The sequence below is a fragment of the Scatophagus argus genome, chromosome 12 (assembly GCF_020382885.2).
Source record: "Scatophagus argus isolate fScaArg1 chromosome 12, fScaArg1.pri, whole genome shotgun sequence".
In the NCBI taxonomy this organism is placed as follows: Eukaryota; Metazoa; Chordata; class Actinopteri; family Scatophagidae; genus Scatophagus; species Scatophagus argus.
The window spans coordinates 21,868,615-21,891,100 of NC_058504.1; the positions used below are offsets into that span (position 1 = coordinate 21,868,615).

The 22,486-nt window shown below is 41.7% G+C and overlaps 1 protein-coding gene across 2 annotated transcripts in view; it reads right to left on the reverse strand.

Annotated features, from left to right (window-relative positions):
- Positions 1-21,784, reverse strand: part of ankrd50 (ankyrin repeat domain 50) — a 36,440-nt gene extending 14,656 nt beyond the window's left edge. For both annotated transcript variants that reach the window (XM_046405800.1, XM_046405799.1), the window contains exons 1-3: positions 21,501-21,784; positions 19,070-20,217; positions 5,000-5,232 (exon numbers count right to left, since the gene is read on the reverse strand). In XM_046405800.1, the coding sequence (XP_046261756.1) occupies positions 5,000-5,232; positions 19,070-19,575 (739 nt within the window). In that variant the 5' untranslated portion in view covers positions 19,576-20,217; positions 21,501-21,784. The remainder of the gene's footprint in view (positions 1-4,999; positions 5,233-19,069; positions 20,218-21,500) is intronic.
- Positions 21,785-22,486: the final 702 nt, after the last annotated feature.

The window sequence follows — 22,486 nt, forward strand, 5'->3', positions numbered from 1 at the left end:
TTATGAAAATCTATATGATAAATGGCATCTTCTGACAGGGTACCCACCTGTAGTCTTTTCAGTCAATATTTCTGTACTATCCTTGCTTGTCTAAGCACCTTAGTGGACTGTATGTCATCGTTTGAATATTATGGGTAAGCATACGCTATGTTCACGGTAGATACACGTCAGTATAGGCCATGCATGAGTATGTCGCCATGTTTTCTTTCCTTTTGTCGGTTTGTCTGAAATTCAGTAAAAACTAGAGGATGTGATCTGAAGGGTTCTGATTTGATAAACGCTGGGTTCAAATTCAATAAAATGCTGTCAAACCCCACCTGTTGTTGCAGGATCAGTGTGTGGAATTACTGGGCAGTCATGTGCTACAATCTGTGCTATTTTCTGAGCTTCGACAAGCTTCCATCCCTCTCTTATCAAATACTTACTCGTGAATATCTGCTGAACTCACAGTACTCTTAAGACGTACCCTCATGTACTGAACGCAGTACTCCCTGCTACCAATAGCGGAATGCTGTAACATACTTACTACTTGAGAAATAGTGACTTTAACAAGCATGCATCATAAACAATACTGGGCAGATGACAGCCTTTACAGTTCAGTGATGCCTCCACATGATAAAAAGATCACACACTAGGCTGGATCGACTGCTATGAGGGAATTAGGATTAAAATTTGTCTGTAATTATTTTAACGAGGCCATTAGCAAAGTGAAAGTGAATTTCTTTAAAACCAATGCAAGAAAGTCTTCAAAAACACCCAATTAAATACAATTAATGTTTTAAACCATGTCAGAGCTTATTTGGAAAGTTTTAGGTCAGCACTAAAAGTTCTCTGCAATGTTGAAAAATCATCACCTTCATCAGGCTTGTATGAGTAAGAAAAAGATGAGAGTCTGAGGTCTGAGCGTGTCTAAGAGACTGTTTCTGTTTAACAGCCCAACCCCCTGTCTCCCACCTCCATCCCGCCCTCCCTTTCCCCTTTCCCTTGTGCCCTCCCTTCTGCCGGAGGCCTTGTTAAATTGGCACAGATTCTGCACGACTTCCAACCAAAAATCGCTGCCTAAGTGTTTCCACTCCACTACCCCCATCATGGCCTTACAGTAGCACAGCAAGCCCTCGGCGGGGGCATGCACAAGCTTCTCTCCATGGGTCTGCTGTCACTTGGGACACAAAGAAGCAGCACTCACTTCAGTTTCTTAGTACCATCCAACATGTATTTACATCTCCAGACCATTTTTTAGTCCATTTCAAAGATAAAAGACCAAGACTGAGGCTTAATCAAAACTGAGTGATCATATAATGTGAGTCCGCTGAAGGATACGCAAATTTCAAACAGAACGGTCTTTGTTTGTGAGGCTTTAGCTGAGCGGATGCGAGCTAGTCATTCTGCTGCAGAAGTCAGAGTGCCTCCTTCTTCCTCCTCGGTCTCAGAGGTGTTGAAAACTTCCCAAAGCACATTCCTCTCTGAGACAGACACAAGGAATAACAGTTGAGCAACAAGAGAGGAATTCAGAGTTTTGCTCCTGGGGAAAAGTCATTTCTTTTAGTAACACCAAAAACACTCCAGCTGATGCAGCAAGAATGTGTCAGACTCAGGTGAATTAAACTCTCCGGGTTCTCTCTTCACAGGGGTCCTGAATTCTTTCAGAAATCTTCTGGCCCTGCAACTTTTCTGCAAAATGACCCTCTGCTCAAAGGTCATTCCTCAAACTTCATCGACACTATATTCATACAACCACAAAGTTCCCATCACCACAGACCAGAGTATACTGGGAAACCCACACAACCTCCACCCCAGACAAATAGGCCGCTCATATAAAATAAGAGTTGGCTTTGCACAGAGCATGAAAGCAGAGTCTTTTGGCAGGTCACTTCAATCTCTGACTTGTAAACAATACGGAGGATATTTTTAGGGGACACTTGGCCTCAATTTGATACTCCGAAGCCCTTTGGTCTAATTTAAGTCCAGTGCTGCACGAATAAGTATTCACATTGCTGTGTTCATAATAAGGTGCATAAGCTAATGGAGGTTGAGGAAAGTGGGTGAATGTGTTTGTGTCTGTCTGAGGGGAAACAAGGCCAGTCTAGCAAAAGAATTTCCAGTGCTGAGTTAAAAGCGGAAGACTGAATCTAGACAAAACAAAGACGCAGCTAAAAGCAAAGGACAAAGGCCAGGGCTTATTGTAGGTCTGTGGGAGCATCTCAATCCACAAACTCAATAGAATGCAATGAAATGCTGAAATAATGAAAGCAAAATCTGGAACAGGGCATGCAACATAGCAATTTTAAAAAACAACCCAAAACACACAAAAAAAAAATCACATATGTCCTTCACTCCTCTCAGATGAGGACATTACATCTGATGTGTGTGAGCTTGGCTCTGTTCCTTTGTTCAAAAGGAGTGTTTTTTAAAAACTGATTGCTGGGCAATTGGAATAAAAGCTTCACAAAAGCTTGGCCATCATCAAAGAAGCAGTAAAAAGGGAAAGAGATGAGAGCCAGTCCAAAAAGAAAAAAGAAAAAGAAAAGAAAGAAGATAACTGCTGTTTATCAGATTGTTCCAAGATGAAATTCCCTTCAAACCATATCAAAAACAAAAAGAACAGACAGCTCATCAGCTTGCAACACAAGAGGAGAAAAGGCAAATAGGCAATCGCAGAACTCCCTGAGATACTCGGAAGAAAGTTTCAGATAAAAATTTCCCATTAGCATTTACATCTGTGGCATATACGGCTGTGTTGTCCCCTGGTGACTGCGATGTCAACTTTATGAGCAACTGCAAATAAAATCAGACGATCCAAATTTATGGTTCAGGTCAGACACAGCGCACACGCACACGCACAGAGTATCCAGAAAATACGATCTAATGCAAATCGCTACTGAAAGAAATCAAATATAAAACTTCTTCTCCATCTGTGTTGTCTGTGCGCTCAAAGTTTTGGAAAATGCTGTGAGGATGCTTTATACTACATACTGTGATGCCAGTCCAAAATTTAATCTACCACAGGCACCTACGTAGAGGCTTTCATGTCAGAGGAAGGCGTGGGTGGCCATGTCTTTGTGATTATGGAGTGGGCAGCTTGCATCACAGTTGGTTTGTTGAACAAGATGCATGAAGCCCACAAAAGACTCAACACCCCCCCCCCCCCCCCCCCCAACACACACACACACACACACACACACGCCTACACTTAAGGTTTCACTTAATCCCCAGCACTGCCCCAAATCATCTAACTTTCAAACTACATTGTTGTTCATGAAATTACACCCAATCGACACACAAACAACAACCATTTAAAAAGAGGACTGCGACTGACCTCTTCAGTCCATGTGGCTCTTTATTCTCAACTGGACCCATGTAGTCGGAACTGATTGACTGGCACTGCCTTCCCCACAGCCGAGTTCACTCTGTTTGAGCCGTAAATATAACCGAAGTGTCTGAGTGTTTAACGCCGAAGCCCAGACATGGGAAACGGGATAAAAATGCAAAATAAGATTAAACCCAAAACATGATTTTGCGATTTTCTGCAGGTACCATTTGGGCTTAATTTAACACCTCTGCTATAAAGCCTAACGTACACAGAACCATCTACAAACTGCAGTAAACTGCTGAAGATATGCACAGGTACATTATAGGTATAGTTTTCTTTTAAACCAGAACTTGTTGAAAGCTGGACTAAAACATACATACATGCAAACCTCATAACAGAACAATATGGCATTCCTGTGAACTCATGGCTCAGACTGACTTCACCAACGACTAAAAACTAAGTTTGCTGGTCAAACTTGTTTTTGGTGCTGACTATCTGCAGGTTTTGCCTGTCCTTTACAGTTTATCTTTACATCGTCTTACAATGACCCCACTGTCTACTATACATGACAGAGATAAATCACTACAAGATCATACATGTGCCATACAGGTTCCAGGCTGTGCTGTTCTACACAACAGAGCAGCTTCTAGAAACTTTGCATCGTTCCTACATAGGACACACAACATGAGCACCGCCACCGTGAAGACAAAACAAAGACCAGTACAGACATCTGTCTCTCTGCCACACTGTCATTGTGAGTTTATATGTCAAACAACACTGAAAATTCAAAATCTTAAAAGGTTACAATCATTTGGGACACAGTACTGCACTGATATGAACGCTGCACATTAATGCAATGAAAGAAGGTGGAAAAAATGTGTAGCTCATTCTGCCTCATTTCTGACTTCATGCATCTCCTGACTGGGGAGTAGCTCATAAACGATTACTTAGACTGCTGGGATATTATGTAATGGTTTAAGAGGCGAGGTGAGCCGAGGGAAGCTTGAGAAGCTCCCACGTTCAGTGGTTTTGGAAAGGTAGAGGGGGTGCACACGGCAGCGCGAGTCTGCGGAGGAGACTTCCTCCCACACAGTCAGGTTCTTGATTAATGTTATGCCAGCTCGTCACCACGGAGTAGGCTGCTGCTCTGACAGGGAAATAATAGCAGCGAGCACAGGACAGTGTCACAGGACATCAGAGAAGCGCTGCCGAGGTCTGCAGCAGTGACCCTGATCTTTCTGGGCATGTCGTGATGTCGGAAAGCCATGTGCATCTGTAGTACTTGAACAGCAGAGGCAGAAAAGGAAGCAATGCAGGCTTTGTTTGTAACCGCGTGTTCAGGTGAAATCTACCACATTAACGAAGAAAAATAGCTGACACTGAGCGGAAACGGGCATGGAGCAAAACTGACAGCTGCAAATGCTCTCATCTTTCAAACTGTCTTTTCACTTCAGCTCAATTCGGTTGTGATTAAGGTACCAACATTATTTTGACAGTGATGACATTTTAATATATATATATATATATATATATATATATATATATATATATATATATATATATATATATATATATATATATATATATATATATATATATATATATATATAACCTCTTCACTTACAGAATAATGACCTTAAGTGACCAACGGTGATGCATTTCACCCAAGAGAAAAGGTCGGCTGCTTACCTGTGAACAGTTTAGTGATGGCCTTGTTCTGTCGCCGTGCGGAGCAGATGAGAAGCAGCCAGGGAGGCAGGAACTCGTGGTGACTGGCCAGGAGCTCGGCGATGGTCCTGGGGGAGCCAGGGGAAGATCTCTGCTCCCCCTCGCCCAGCGGACAGCCTTCATCGATGGAGTCCACCAGCAGGAAGAGAGACTGCTGAGGAGGCTTAACGCTTAGGAGAGGCAGGAGGACACATCTGAGGATACAAGCACAAAGGAAAGAAGGAGAGAAACGTTACCATGTTTTCATCATTTTCACTGTGTTTGACTAATGAGGCCAGTGAGGAGCTTTTAGTTTTTTGTTATGCAGACATTCATATTCCATGTGGACAGCAAAAGATTTTTTCAGAGTAAAACTTTAATGGTGAGCAATAAACTGCAGCCTCTCAACAAAACTGGAAAACAATCGTTTGCGTCCTTGTGCATTTAGGGGAAAGAAGTAGTCTTTAAAAGATTTTTTTCCCCCTAATAAAAACAAGTTTTCTTAAAATTTACATGAAGAGAACAATATGTTTTAAAAGCACTGTATAAATAAAGAAAACATCATGATAAAAGGTCTCTAATTAGTGTAGCATTGTTTCACTATATCAAAATCAACTAGGTTTTATCCCTGGCACTTCTAAGATAATGAGTTGTGTTGATTCAAAGGAAGTCATGACTGAAAACCTGCATCTGGCATCAATATAGATCCATTACTTGTGCCTGACAACACTTCACCGCTGATTCAATCATCTTTTTCTATCTGAGATGCAACACGACACGCACAGTCACAGTGAACAAGAGAGTGTTTTCTTGTTCATCTGTCTCAAATGGTCAGGAGTGTAGGTGTTTAAATATGTCTCCATCCAATCCAAATTGCATCCATTGACAGGCCCATTGGGGATGATTTGCACTCACAGAAACATCCAGAGCAGAAACGGTCATTTATAATTCAGCGGGCCGTTTTCTTCAATGAAAAACTTCTGCCCGAGAGCTAATCGTTCAGCCTTGAGATCATATCAAAGACGTGGAGGGTAATGTGTTGAGAAACTACCATCACAACAAAACATGCAAGATTTTCTCCAAGTTAAATTTCAACAAATCTCACTGCAACATACATATTGATGTTTTATGAACAGCCATTAAAATCAGCCCTTTGGCATCCAGTGACAAAGTAAACCGGATGTACAGCAACCTAAGATCGCATCAGAGCACAAAAAACATTTTAATGGCTACATTAACCTTTTGTCAACACTAAACTGCAAGCCATTCATGGAATCTACTTGCTCCTACACTAATGTGTGACTTCACTGGAGCAAAGTAGCCAACAAAATTCGCATTTTTCTACTGTGGAGTTAAGTCTGTGTTTTTGAGAACTCTGTTCCACTGTGACAACCACCAACAGCTTGAAGCAAGCCATAAGACGTCCGTTTGGGAAAATGTCATTTCCCTAGACTCATAAAATTACTTCCAGCTCAACTGTCCGTGATAAAGGATGTGAGGATTTCATATTAGTGACATTTTAATCTGGGTCTAGGTTAATTAAACATTTAAAAATGTTTGAACAAATCAATTAATCAGCATGAAGACTTGATTCGGGAGTAGAGACGGCTTCAGGGCATTTGAGGTAGACGTCGCACAGATAAAATCAGTCACCTTCCACATGACAGGAGAACCATTCTTCCTTAACGGAAGTAACATTGGTTGCAAGCGTCGTCATAAAATGCTAAAATACTATTTTAATGAGACTTCCTCTGGATGTTCAACAGCCTGTGGCTCCAAAGCCAGTCCTTTTGTAGCGTCTACCATTTTAGCCCAAGTTCATTATCCTTAAACACAAGGGAGCAGAGACGGCTGGGACGAAGGTCTGCGTGCTTTCAGTCCAAAGCACTGGGACATACAAAATTACTGGATACCAGAGAGTAGAACAGCAACAGCAAATTGAAAGAAAATTAGTTGCCAGCTATTTATATATTTGATATTTTGAAAAGTCAAATGTTTTCTTGGTCAATAATTAAAAACATTTGACTCCAGATATTTCTCTCTCCTGCGGACCATACAAAATACAAAATAATAAATAATAATAATAAAAAATAAAGTATTTACAAGAAGAAAAAAACAAGATATAAATATATGTACATGTAGTGCAAACAGTGCGATGGTTCATGCAATGGCAGGTGGATCACGGGGAGATCAGGGAGACAGCCTGGGGAAGAAACTGTGTTTGTGTCTGGTAGTCTTGGCATACAGAGCTCTGTAACGCCTACCAGAGGGAAGCAGATCAAACAGTTTGTGTGCAGGGTGTGAGGGGTCTGCAGTGATGCTTCCTGCCCGTTTTTTGACCCTGGACTGGTATAAGTCCTGAATGAGGGCAGGTCAGCCCCGATGATTTTTTCAGTAGACCTGAAGCTGTTTATACTTTATTTAAATGATAGGTGTCCAGTATTCTAAAATTTGTTATGTTTGCAGATGACACTAATTTATTTTGCTCAGGGAATGACTTGAAACAACTGGTAATTAAAGTTCAAGCCGAATTAAGCTGCTTAAAAAAGTGGTTTGATTTAAATAAATTATCTTTAAATGAAAAATTCATGGTTTTTGGTGTTCATCAGGCAAAACAAGACATAAAGTTGCTTTTAAGTGGATTTGAAATAGAAAGGGTTTATGAGAATAAGTTTTTAGGAGTTATAATAGACCATAAGTTTTGTTGGAAACCACATACAGAATATATTACAAGTAAGCTCTCTAAAGCTATTGGCATAATTAATAGAATTAAGAATGTATTACATAAGAAATGTTTGTTTATTTTGTATTCATCACTCTTGTTACCATACATGTCATATAGTGCAGAAATTTGGGAAATTGTTGGTAAAACAATTACAGATTCAATATTTAAACTTCAAAAAAGGGCAATAAGAATCATTAGCAAAGTTTCATATTGTGAATATACTAATAAGCTTATCATGGAATCCAATATTCTAAACTTTAGGGACATTGTATACTTGAAAACCTTGGAAATACCATTTAGTGCTATAAACAAAAATCTTCCTCTTTGCCTACAAAAGTTATTTTATTTTTTCCGAGATGGGCATTATAATTTAAGAGGTTTTTTTATTTTTGAAAGACATAAAGCCAGAACTAATGTTAAGCGCAAATGTATTTCTGTTTTAGGCATAAAACTGTGGAATGAGCTCAGTGACAAATTTAAAACAAGCAGTTCTTTGTTAAAGTTCAAAAAATCTTTAAAATATAAGTTAATTAACAATTACCAGGAAATGTAAAACTTAAACTTAAAGGTAAACACGTTATAAAAAACAAAATGCTGGTATGTAATATCATTTAGTAAGATCTTTGCTTGGCTGACTTTCTGGGTAAATTAAGAAAACTTCAGGATAGGCTACAATAAGCCAGGTGCTTCAGCCTACTCCTTTTTTGGTTTTGATGTGAATTGTTAAAGTGTATTATGTATTGTGATGTATGTGATCAAAAATAAAGTCATTTTTTCATTTTGATAATCGATGAATTGAAAATCATTTTTTATGCAAAACAAAAAAGTCTAACGTTTTCTTGGTCCAACTACTTAAATGTCAAGATTTGCTTCTTTTCTTTGACTTTGGGACATTTGTCACTGGGGACATTGGCTTCGGCTTTGGAAAAAAGTGATCGTCTTTTTTTTACCATTTTCTACCATTTTTTGGACTGAACAAGTTATAACTGGAGAAAGCAATAGACAAATTTACCGATAATGAAAATAATCAAGTATATATCATAAGTAATAAATTATAAATATGTCAGAGTAAAAATACATGTTGTGACAGTCTTGCCAAACTCAAAAACTTGACTGAAGTCAGTGCTGATACTTTATGACGCTGCTTTACATGCATATTACAAGTCTAATTTTTAAGTGTACAGCTCACTTACAGGTCCTCTGAACTCACACTTTACTATGACCAGCGTCTCCTACCAATCATACCAACATGCAGTACACCAAATTAAAACCCACACACTTTCATCCAAAACACATTTTCCAAAATGGTTACCATCTTAGGCTGACCTTCGATCAATAACCGGTTTCTTGATTTGCATTTATGTTAAGTGACTATTATTATTGCATAGAACAACCTGAAAATAGTTCAGAAGTTTTTATAGCAAGACCCTAAAACACTTTGTGCTGAGAAAAGCAACATTAAAATGTTGATGATTGTTGTCAAAAAGGAAATCCTTCAACTTCCCCTCAGGTGGTAGCCTACTTTCGTTGGACAATATATTCTCCCAGAAATGAATGCAATAGGCAATATTATTATTGTCATTTTAAAAACCATTTCATTCCACTGATAAAATAATATAACACACTGTCAAGTAAGTACACCCTTTCAAAGAGCAATAAACTTTTAATTCTTAGTCATATCCAGAAATTTGAAAATTGGAGCTTTTGGCTCTGTTGACAAAAACTGCACAAGGCCATGTCCGCATATCGAACAGTCAATATGCACAATAAGATAAATAAATAAAAGATATGCAGAAAAAGATTAGCATATTGTGAAAGGCCTAGACACGGGACAGTTAAACCTGTCTTTTGTTATGCTTCTGCAAACTTTAGCTTGTATTCAAAACTTTTTCCAAGCAGTTTGAACCCTCAGCAGGAAAGAAATCACTGCTAACCCTCTCCAACCTTCTCGCTTTGTCATGAGGCTACTCTGCCTTTTGGAAACACAGTCAATCACTCTTTCTGATGACTGCAACCCACAGAGAACCTGCAGCGCCATCTGGGAGCCTTGCCAACAGGAATGTCCATCCACAGGGGTTGGCTGTGTGTGAGTGTGTATGAATGGTTGTGTCTGAGGCCATGTTGCCTACTGAGACAATCAAATCCACAGTGACAGCAAGTGGGCAAAACAAAGAGTCATTCTTCTCTCACAATTCAGCGACTTTCAGCCTGTCAAAGAGTCAAAAGAAAGAAACTTCACGGGACACTGGAGATGGAGAGAAAATGAGCTCAGGCAAAGCAGATTTAGTTTGCCAGAGAAACCTGCAGCATACCTGAGCCAAAAAATTAAAAATACTTCAGCCCACACACGGTGGTCTTGGACATTTGTGCCAACCGCTTTGGTTCTCGCTCAAGTCCTCAACATATGCCCGAGTTGATGCCGATTGCTATTTAAGACTAGAAAAACGGGGAAGAAGGGGCATGTGAAATGCATCTAATGCACTCGCCATCTGTCGCGTTGTGTTTGAGACAGCGGCAGCCGTTGCTCCCACCATGTAATGTGAAAAGTGAAGCTTTCAGTGTGACGTTTAGTGAAGATGCCTGGGCCGACAAGGCAGTACCAGGCACCGAGCCAGCGCTTTACAAATTTACACAGTTCATTTTGTAAAGTGGGCACAGAGCCTGCCACATAGCTAAACACCACCCCACTCACGCACAAAAATACTGAAGGAAACAGGGGGTGAAATATACTAGCCATGTCCTGCCTCGACACAGCTCTATTAATGGACAAAAAGCCAACTGGTGAGTCAAACTGTCAGACAGATCACCACACAGAGTGATACTGACAAAGCTTTCCACCGTTATCAGTGGAAAACCAGAGCTGCCTTTTCATTAAAATAACCCCCATCTTTTCATTTACTATTGAGTCAATATGGAGAAGGCCTGCTCAGCGTCTTCGCAAAGTCAGGAGTGCTTAGTGCCACGGAGCTGAACGACAACAGCTGACTCATGCTCCAACTCATCCCCAAAGTGAAAGAGACAACATCTTGCAGATTCTTTCCTCACACTTGCCTATGCGTTTCTTACATTCTGCATAATGTCAGTGCAACCATCTTGTTCAAAGTAATCACACTGATGAGGACACTAAGAGTGACTGATGGCGAGAGCAAATGTTCCAAACAGCCAGGCTCAGATACTAAAACTGTATTCTTCCTGTTACATCAGCCATATGCTCTTGTTTTCTCCTCAGTCTGTTATCATCTCCCTCCAGTTTTATCTGATTGGACATAAACTCTAAATCCAGGCCTTCATTACAGTGTCTGCTCACTGGGTATTTGTTGAATAAAGCTTATTTTTTAAAGCTTTTAACAAATCAAGGGTTTGATGCAGAGTGGTTACAGTGCAGCAGAACTGCAGTTACATAAGCTGCAGACAGACATATTTACATTAATTTGTGCTGAGAGCCTTTCATTAGGCAGATATCTCTCTGAGGATGTCAACCCTGCAGCAGGAAATTACTTATTTTTCAAAAATACTGAAATAGCCATTAAAATCATTTGTTCAAAACGACTGAGTGGAGAATTGGGTAATGTTTCAAAAAGTCCTCATCGAGTTCAAACAACTGCATCAACATCAAGACACAAATGATCTTAAACCATACTGGCATTCTTATATTAAGTGCACAACAACTCCACTGACATGAAGCCAATCCACCTTCATTTCATAACTCACTGAGTTGTTGGTTGGGTCATTAGAGCCAGTTACAGTTTTAAATTTGTGAAGTTCCTGCTCTGAAGAATGTTTCACTGAACTTTTTGACTCCAGGGATGTCAATGTGAGCTTCTTGGTCTGTCCGTCAGTCTTCAGTACAGACATTGATGGACCCCAGAGGACGAATCTGAATAACGTTTGACTGTTGATTCACCACCACTATGAGGTCAAACACTGTATCCATCCAATACTTTATGATTTAATACCTGAAGAACAGATGACATTCCTGTCAGCATCAGCAAATGTTAGCTAATGCGAACACATTAGAAATGTGTCAAAGGTTGTGTCTGTCAGCATGTTTAATGTTTCACTGGTTAAAAGCAACGTATAAAACTTTCAGATAACATGTAAACTACCTGGACAGGCCCAGTTCTTATTTTCTACGTTATTAATAACATTTATAATTCAATATCATCAAAAGCTAATGGATGGCTAATACATTCAGTAACAAGTCACGTTTGACAAGATGTTATCAGACTCCAGCTCTGTACACATGGGGCACTGCTCTCCATTTGCTGGATTTAATTTATCAATACTTTCTGGGTACTAACTGAACAAAAACAACACCCAGAGTACCAGACCATCCATCAAAATTTGACTTGGGCAGATTCTTGTGTTCTTTTTCCTATTTCTTGATTTAAATATGAACTTTGCCTGTTTCAGACAATTTTACACAGAAGTTATACTGCTGCCTGTGAGGTAAACATTAAAGCGATGCATTTGATAAACTTGGCTTATTTTGTTACAAAACCATTTTGTAGAGACACACATTGGTACCAAAAAACCAGGCACCATCACAATGGCTCCAGTATTGTAAAATAATAAGATACACAGACCCACTCTCTTCAAACTGAAACTCAAGCATGTTCCATGTCAGGCCACACCTCAGGCACCAATGTCAGGTGTTTTCCAAAATCTCTCAACAGATTACCTCATGTAATAAAGCAACGCATCAGCAAAAGAAAAAAAAACACTCCAGTCACTTTGAACTGGACTTATTTCTGCCTTTCTTTAAACGTGCAGGACAAAGTGAGAATCTGATCTCAGCTTAATGGATCCCAAGCAGACACATGTCTCCAGCTGTCTGAGAAATGATGTCTGGGAGGCTCCTCAGTCAGGGGCAAGTGAGGAGCGCATGAGAGCAAAATCTGGGTTACTTAAACAAGCACAAAAAATAGTTTATTTTAGAAAAGAGGCCAAAATGGTTTCTAACTGACCCTTACTAATGTCTTCAAAGTGACAAACTCAAGTTGATATCTGATGAGGTTGAGACAAATGACTCTAAATGCTCCGTCATGGGACTGGTCACATACAGTAATCGCTGTTTCTGTGTACTGCATTTTGTAGTGTTGTCTAAATCTAACCTGTCACCCAACCCTTAATGATGTAAGACTGTTGATGCTTAGAAAGTATGATTTTTTTTTCCTGACTATTTTATTAAAAGGCTGTTAAAACTCCAAAAACTCAAAACAGACCAAATTCTAATTAAAAACACTCAAATCCATCTTCTTCAATCATCAGATTTCTTCCCCCCACAATACAGCCTATAAAGTATTTGCAAAAGTGTAAACAGACTGCACACTTCTTTTCTGGCCAGCACACATACCTCAGATAACTATTCCAAATCCTCAAGCTCTTCCCGACCCAGGCGAGGTGTGCATTCCTGGCCAGCTATCCAATACTGTCAAAAGAATCTGTAATTTCATCCTGTTCAGCCCCCTCCCTCTGCTCCCCACCAACACTCCTGCCACAGTTTCTCTTAAAAAACACTCTTCTCCTGCTGTCCTCACACACGGAGACACGACTGTCTGTCCACATGTGCAGAAGGCTCGTCGCGTGAATGCACACAGTTCCAACATGGATTTCAACATTTCAACAAGTGCCGGCCAAAGACAGGTAAACAGCTTTAGCTCGGGTCCATAGACCCGTGGTAATGAAAGGCAGCAGTGTCAGCCGTTTGGCGCAGATAAGATGAATATATTAGTGCTGAAATGACCAATCGGTCAGCAGGAAATACATTCTCTGATATTTGACTCACAGACCTGAATACATATTTCCTCAATCAGCTTCTTCCTATGAGCGATGGGATCCAGCGTACGAACAACGATCCTGCCTAAGTTCCGACAGTTTGTGTACTTCACAGGACAGATTTCTGTTTTTGTCCTTGTTCCTCTTTTCCAGTTGGAAATGGGCGATGTCACATATTGACGCCCACCAGTCAGAGCTCAGCAACATTTAAATCAAACTATGTTGCAGGGTTGTTTGCTTACGCTTCCTAACTTGTCAGTCAAATGTGACCAGAGCACTGATTACTTTTCAGAACTTTAGCGTTAATTGTTGCTTATATGTAATGAATATTGAATGTTATAGAGAAAATAGTTGCAGTTTAATAGTTACGTAGTAGAATTTTAGCTTTGTAAGTAATTCTCATCTTTAGAAAATGCCAAACCTTCACTGGTTCTAGAGAATTTGTTGCTTTCTTTTGTTTTGTACCTTTGTCAATTCCTCATTTTGGACATCTGATCACACCAGATGAACAAATTACAGACTCAACCTTGGCTTCTAGAAAAATACACTAAACATCTTGTCCCTGGAGTAGACCATTTTTAGTTTCAGAGGAACACAACACGATTGCAATATGCAGTACATACACTGCAAGGCTTCACAGATTATGGGGAAAAACTCAAGTTTTAATACAACAAATCCTATTAGAGCTATGGACTATTAAAGCCCATCTTTGCTCAGTACATTTAAGCCTTTCTTACCCTCAGGTGTGCACAAAATACGGATTATAAACTTCTTTCTAAAATACAAAAATGTGAGTTGTCTTTTCAGTATCAGCCATGAGAAGCAGGTAATCAGTTAACGGCATCGACTGAAAACAAAAATCCATGTCACGCATTTGAGTTTTCTTGTATACACACCAACAAAATGCTAAATTGAGAAAGTGAGCTGAGCTACAGCCTTCCTGAGTCTAAAACTTGCAGCAACCTTTTTCTCTATGAACTATTATACAAGCTTGAGCACCAACATGTAAGAGCTTCATCGAGTGGGATGACAATAATATGAATGAGACGTGTGCCCACACAAGCACGTAGGCACGTCCACACACGCACGCACGCACACACACACACACACACACGCGCACCCACACCACCCGCCGGTGGTGTGGAGACAGAGAAGGGCCTCAGATTGCTGAGTCATCGTAGCAGCCGCACCAGTTCTGCTGTTTCTTCTCATCTGCTCAACTGGAGTTGATGCGTCACACTGGGAGCCTTTTTCTTTCCGAAAATGTGGCCCTAATCTGCAGCGAGTTTTCCACAGCCGTGCACCACATGAAAGGCACAGGGCCGCTTTCATTTAGCGTCCCTTAACCCCAATAAGCCGGGCCGCCCAACGTGCAACAGTCAAAAAGTCAACGCAAAAGACAAGAAAAAAAATATCCAAAGCTGCCTCACCGACATCATAAAAATATGTCTTGATTTCTTACTGAAGGAAGTGCCACAAGTTGAACTGTGTTCCAAAATCAGATAAAGAGACAGAGACAATTTGAGGGTCATTTCCCGTTAGGTCACAAAAAGTCAAGACGTCTTTACAAACATCTTCATGTTTATTTATGTCTCTAGTTTTGCACCTCACAATTTCCTGAGCCAATAACTGGAATTCACTTGTCACTGTGTACTTTAAAAAGGTTGTTGTGAGCCAGTAATGCCACGCTGTCCTGTGAAATAACAACTTAAAAAAGCCAAACAATATGCACTTTCACTGGAGGCCACCAGACGAGATTCAGTCATGCTTCTGCTCTGATTAATGCAGGTGCTTATCTGCTGTTTGGAACAAAGCAATGTTTTAACAAAGAAATGTTTGAAGCAGCTGCCAGAAAATCAACATTTTCAACTGTCTCTATAAAAACACCTGAACTGCAGCATCAGTTTCTTCCACAGACGTGCTGAGGGAATAAAACACTGCCGAGGCACTTCGAGTCTTGTTCACAAATTTAAGGAGCGGCCATTCATCATTTCTGAAGTGTGTGCCCTTTAAAGAAATAGAAACTTGCCCAGCTACAATTCAAACTTAACTTAGCTCAGTGGAGAACAGCACGACAACAGATCCTCCTAAGGTCACACCGACACCAAGACCCTGTTCAGACCTGGTGTTAACATCCGTCCTGAGAGATCCAATCACGAGGGGACAGCTCTGAGTACAGGTGTGAATACACCCAAGATGCATTGAGGACACATGAGATTTCTCAGATCACATTCAGAGGTGGTCTGGATCAAATGTGATCACAGTATCTTAGCATTGTATGCATGAATGAGACCTGGGCAACGCTGAAGCGCTGCCTGTTCAATTCAGGTCCTCTGAGGAACAACAAGAAGCCAACGGACAGAATTGATCACTTTGATGCCTGATTTCCATTTGGTTCACTGTAATGCAAATTTATGTGTCTGGGTTCTCTTACTTTCTCAGGTAAGCAACAGATGTCAGTGAACACAGTGTCTGATTTTACCACTAAAGTAGTTATCACAATATCCCCAGACTCCTGTAAAGAAATCCCTCAGATTTGTGCAAAGCTGAGTTAGGAGAAACAGCATAACGCTTATGAAACACTGTCTATGATAATGACAACTCTGAATTATCTGGGTCTTCTGTTAAAGTTGGCAAAGTTTATGTATTATTTCTTTGCTTATGTAAAAAAAAAACAAAAAAAAAACCACTGTGTACATTTGTCCCACTGATGTGTTTACTTACAGTAAGATTGGATCACATGCAGTCACTCAAGTCACATGTGGAAACCCTTTATAAAGTGTGAAGAGAGTCAGAGCTGTCCACTTATGATCAAATCACCCAGGACAGACGTTAATACCAGGTCTGAACAGGCTGTAAAAGGCTGCTTTGTCCCATCAGCAAAACAAACAAAAAAACCTGACTGGGTTAACTCCACCTATTGGAAGCCAGCTCTTTTGTCCAGAAAGTGAGGCATGTTGGATAGCAGGAGGCTGACTGGTTGTTTAAAATTCATTCAAACTGGAGGACTCCAGTCAAAACACAGAGGTGGCCTTTGATAACGCTAAGACAAAGACTGGTGAGGCGGAGGAATGTGCTTCGGCTCCGTCTGCAAATAAAACAGTTGCTGGTGCAATGTCACAACCCAAGAGTCAACCCCTTCAGATAGCACTAATGGAAATGGATTTGACCCATCCAGGCAGACAATGTGCCACAAGTATCAAGTTTATTGTCTGAACAAGATATGAGCTTGTGCTGGTAGACTTGAGGCAGAGGGGAGGCAGACTGAAAGGTGAAGCTGCCTTTTATCTAGAGGACTGTGGCTCATGACCTTTGCTGGCAGGCATCTGCCCTGCTAATGCATCACATTACTTTCAGAGAATACACACAATAAAAATGCAGTCTAGTGAGGCTGAGTGATACGGCTGAAGAATATAACAATATCAGTCAGTTTCCCATAATATGTCTCTATAGCGTCCTTTTCCTTAACAGTCTGCTTGTCTGGTTGCAGATGTACAGACGGGAGCAGCACTGATCGGGTTGCGCAGAGTGGACGTAGACCTGTGTCTGAACCGGTTTCAATGTATTAACACCAGACTGGTGATTACTACGGACAAACAGTGTTGTTTGTCTTTGACTAGGCTCAAGAATTAGACAGGACCTCTTGCATTCACCCACTAGCTAACACTCACAGCTGAATGGGGCTCAAAATATCCCCCAAATTCTCTGTTAAACTGAACTGAGTGAAATGCATGCCTGTGTGCACCCATCTGTGAATTTTTATCCCTGATGTAAATTAGTGGCCATGATGTTGGACTAATAATAAAGTTTTACGCCCTGTTCTTACTTTTATATGCCACCGCCAGATGCAGCAGACAATCTCGACTTCCTGAAACCAGATAGCATCTAGAACAGCAGGGGAGCCGCTCAGATTATTTGTGTACAACGGTGCCTGGAACGCTTTTACACCCGAGATGGCGATAAGGCATTCAACGAAGTGCTCATTTGGCTCACAAACAAAACAGGCGCTGACGATAAGCCTCGTCTCCTTGTTGTCCGCAAATTTCGGGCCTGAGGTTTCAAGTGCTACACGATATTTGCTTCATGAGGCGAGGCTGCCTGCAAGAGGAAAAAAAAAGGCCCTCGACATCCAGTGTGACACAGAGCAGAGCTGAAGTGAGAAGTCCCATCCCTGCCGGGTTCAGTCTCTGTTTATGTCCCTACGATAACCTGCCTTTTATCCGAGAGGGTCAAACTGAAGTCAGAGTCATCGGCAGAGGCCGCATGATTACGAGCAGATGACAAGAGGAGAGCCCGCTTCCTTGGGAATGAGCTGAGAAAAAAAAATGCGTGGGTTGAGCTGTTGACTCTGGTGAGCGCTTAAAAAAATGATTTACCTTGCTGAACGTTTGACCTACTTTTTCCCTCCAGTGTGTGATGTTGAGATGGTGCAATAAGCATCACCAGATGGCTAGACAAGAGGCGTGAGTGTGTGTGTGTGTGTTCAGCGCTGCATTCCAGTCCGTGTTGCATAGACTGCCTGACCTATACTGTGTAGACAAGTCGTGCAAGTAACCCACACACACACACGCTCACGAGCAGCTCCTTTTAAAACCTCTGCCCACAATAACAGTCCATCTTGATCGTGTTACATGCCCGGGCAGGGCGCAGGAGGTCCACAAGCTTACTGTACTACAGTTTCACATGTGCACTTCATCCTTCTGCAGTGCAGTGACTCAGGTCAGTCAGTCAGTGAGTCAGTCGCGGTTCAAAGCTCCTTCCTCACGAGTCTCCGACCACCTGAGCTCGACTATGACTTAAAAATACCTGACCTTTCTTGAATCACAAGCCAAGCAGGGACAGTCCCACCCAGCATGCCTCACCAGGGGGGAAAACCAACAAAACCGGGACATCAAATAAGTGGAAGGGCTGAGGCAGAGCTATGCAATGAGCGCAAGCAGTCAAAAAAAATAGTGGGGGAGGGGAGCGTCAGGTCAGGAGGTGGAGACAGAAGGGAGGGGGGGAGGGGTCGGCTCTGCATTTTACATTTCCAGGCAAGCCAAATTCCTAGATTTCAAAAAACACCTGGAACCACCAGACAGGAGTTCAACAAGGATGCATCTTGGAAAGTAAAGGACATGCAGGCTTTTATTCCTGACAAATTATCCTGCAAATGATTTCACACAGGGCTGCACCAATCTGTTCTTTTCAATAGAGACTAACCAGTTCATCATTTTTTCAATTAATCCTTCAGTCAATAAAATGTCAGAAAATAGTGATAACTGCCCTGTATAAAGGCTGGATGATTGTTTTGTCTCATCAACAGTCGGAAACTCAAACGTATTCAGTTAATAATAAAACTAAGCAAAATCTTCACTTTGGGGATAACTGCCTGAGACAATGCCTTATGCATTCATCGACAGCAACCATCCACAATAACCTCATGTAATATTTCCACGTCAGTCCGAATGTGTGGTAATCAGTGAAGTCATCTGGCACCTACGTTGACAGCTAGAGCGAGGAAAAGGAAGGAGGGGTGTGTCTATTCGTGTGTGTGTGTTCTTCCTTACCTCTTGAAAGCCTCTGTTGGGTTCCTTTCGCACTCCCCAGGCTGCAAAGTGCTCTGCACAGCTGGGTCACGCACCTTCTCCTCGTATCCCGGCACCAGCCCGCTACGGCAGATCTGAGCCACCAAACCTCGGATGAACCCACCGACGCACAGCGTGTCCGAGTCGTCCGCCCGGCAGAAGTGAAAAGCCAGGCTCTGCTGGTGCAGACCCCGGTGTGTTCCCTGTGACGATGTGGGCCATAACAGCTCTGTGCATACTGCAGTTTTCCCGCTTCCGGGCCCGCCCACCAGCAACACCCCCCAGGAGCTACCTGGCTTCGTGGACCCAGATGTCAGCGTTCCAGGGTTGGACGCTCCCCTGCTGGGTGCCAGCGTGGGCTGCTTACTGGGAGTGCAGGTCACTCCGCTGAGGTTGTTGGTTTTCTCCTGGAGGCAATGCTGGATCTTATGGAAGACCCACTCCCGGCAATAAAAACGCTTCCCGTGCAGCAAACTGGTTTGAGCCATTTTGATATAGTGCTGCTGTTCCACCTAGTCCTCCTCTTCATAGGGGTCCCTTCATTCTGCCCCTCACATTCTCAACTCCAACAAAGGACGGCAGTAAATTCGAACATCCATTTCGTGTGGTGGAAAACGTGCCTATCAGAGAGCAGGTTGCAGTCTTGCCGTCCTCAGTGCTGATGTTGAAAAAGCCAGACCGAACTTGCAACTTGAGTGAAAACAGAGAGAGGAAAGGAGCTGCTGCAGATGGCAGGAAAAGCAGCCAGCCAATGTTGAGTTACAGAATATCTAGGTCAAAATAAAAAAAAAAAAAAAGGAAATCAAAATTGAGGCTCAAACCATAGATTTTCCACCAACTTTTTCCACAGCTTTCCCACTGGTTGAACCGAGTGCTCCTTGTTATTATAAGTGTGTTGCTTTAGCATGGCGCTGGGCATGGCAGGGCACCCGACTCTTGAGTGCATCCACTGGCAAACTCAAGCCACCGCCGATAGATACAATTAGCCATGGGAGCTGCTGATATGTTTCCGCTGATGCATTTCAGATGCTACCGGGGGTGACCGAAGAGCGTTTCCATTACATTAGCATGGAGGGGACTGCCAGTGCAGAGTCAGTTTCTCCAATAACACACTCAGCCTGGCTCTTTCCCTGGAAAACAGACACAGAAATGAAGGCTATATTAGGACACAATTCAAACACAACTGCATGCTAATGCACAATCAACCTCCTTATTGGAAGAGATATTTGTTTGGATATAATGTGCAAGCGTTGGACAGAGGGACAAAGTATAAGAAAGTAGGTTAACAGCAAACAACATGAACACATCCTGACATAAGCAACAGTTTGCCACTACATACTGATGCATATTTCAGTTAGAAATAATCTGCAGCCTACAAAGAAGGGTTAACTCTTCTCCTGCAGCTACAAAAGCTATCTTTTTTCTGTGCTTTTATCCTCAGCAGCCCACATCACTGCCTGCCTGCCTGCCTTGCAACTAAAATCTTGGCAGGGTTTCGTCCAGTTTCTCTAGTCTATCCACTGATCCCCCCTTCCTTCCTATGTGGCTTTAAATCCCAAACAGTCCACATCCGTCCTGAAATGTGTGTGTGTGTGTGTGTGAGTGTGTGTGTGAGAAGAGGACCCCCCTTTCCTGCACTTGCAGGGGTCGAAACACGGCTGGAAATGGAAGGTAACCTTACCTTAACTAAAAGATTTAACAGCTTCTTAAGGTAACAGAGATCTCGCGGAGTTCAATGCGGACTATTTATGACTTACCTGTGATAAAGAAATGTGTTGAGTGGATAAAAGTCAAGCTTCACTTGAATTTTTTTTTTTTTTTTTGGCTTACTGCAGTTTAACCACCGTTTTATTTAGCCCTTCATCACTGCCTAGTCCTGCCTGTACAGCCATGAAAACACACAAAGATACACACACACACACACACGCACAGTCTTGCTGGTTACTTTGTAACGCTGCCAAATAACAAGGTTCTGCACGGGCTGATGCCCCACCACCTTTCTGCTTCCCCAAGGCGCCTTCAACACAAAGCTTCACATCTAAATCCTAAATTGATACAAGGACTGCCGTTTGGAGGCGGAAGGCGACAAATAACCTCTCACAGCAAACAACACCAATTCACTCCGGTGACTGAGAAGGCAGCACAAGTCTTTTGTATGGCCACACAAACCTCACCCATTTCAGATGGGATACGATCTACACCTATGGGGGGGCTTTAAAACCGTCCAGACGAGCTAACAGTTGCATGTTTCCAACAGAAACCCCCCCTCCCAAAAATAAGAAAACTGTCGTATGATCGCAGCCTTCCAAAAACTGTTTCTTAAACTTCATTTTAGCCGATTGTGGAGCTTTGCACGATTTTCGCTTTAGTTTCAAATGTCTCTCAAATCCCCAAACGGTTTTCCCCCCCTCACCTCTTGCCGATTCCTCTTGGTGTTTAATTTGAGGGGGGTGCTGCTGTGTCCGTACAGTCGACACCCTTTCTGTCCACGTTAAAAAAGCTCCTGGTGTAGCATCCGACCGCGTCCTCCAGTGTAATTCAAAGCAAGAATTTCTACATTTAAGCACCGTTCATGTCTTTGAATCGGTCTTTTCTGTCGGCGTCGGCTCCTCCTGCTGCCCGACACAGCTCCACAGCTCCACAGCGAGCCGACTGACTCTCCGCCTCCCGACACTTTTCTCATTTCTCCCCGCTTCATGCACAGCACACACACAAATGAGCGGCGCAAGGCCTTATGGGATTTTGAGTTTCATCCTCTTGTCGCCATTAGTAAAATGTAACGAGGCGGTCCAATTTAAAAGTGTGAAGATAATTTCATTTATTTATTGTCTTTTCCATAGAATCACACATAAAACAGCACAGCTCTCCATTTTGTAATACTTTGACATATTTTGATTGGATATTTATATTTCAGATTCTTACTTTTACCAAGGCAAATTCCTTGTTGTGGAAACCAACTTGACCATAAACGTCATTCTGATTATTTAACCATTACTTTATATTCCTACAAACGGTAAATATGTATTTATCAATTTGATTATTAAAATGTGATTAATAAAATAATAAATACACCAGAAATCTCTGCAGACAATTTGCTTTCTACAGCACGTAGTTTTACCATCACTCAAGTCTTGACTTGACTTTCTTCAGGTTTTCATTTATTTGTTTGACATGTGATTCTTTAAATTTTATACCTCTTTTACTTGACTTTAAATAATTGTTATGTGTGTTTTGGTTAAAATATCTGTCTATCTATCTATCTATCTATTTCCAGTAGCACCGATATATTTGATTCTGGCTCTTGTAACATTTTCAGGTAAAATGATCAGGTGTGACTTGGCGCGTTTTTCAAATTAGATCCCCTAGAAAACAACGCAAAAGAAGCTAAAATCTTTCATT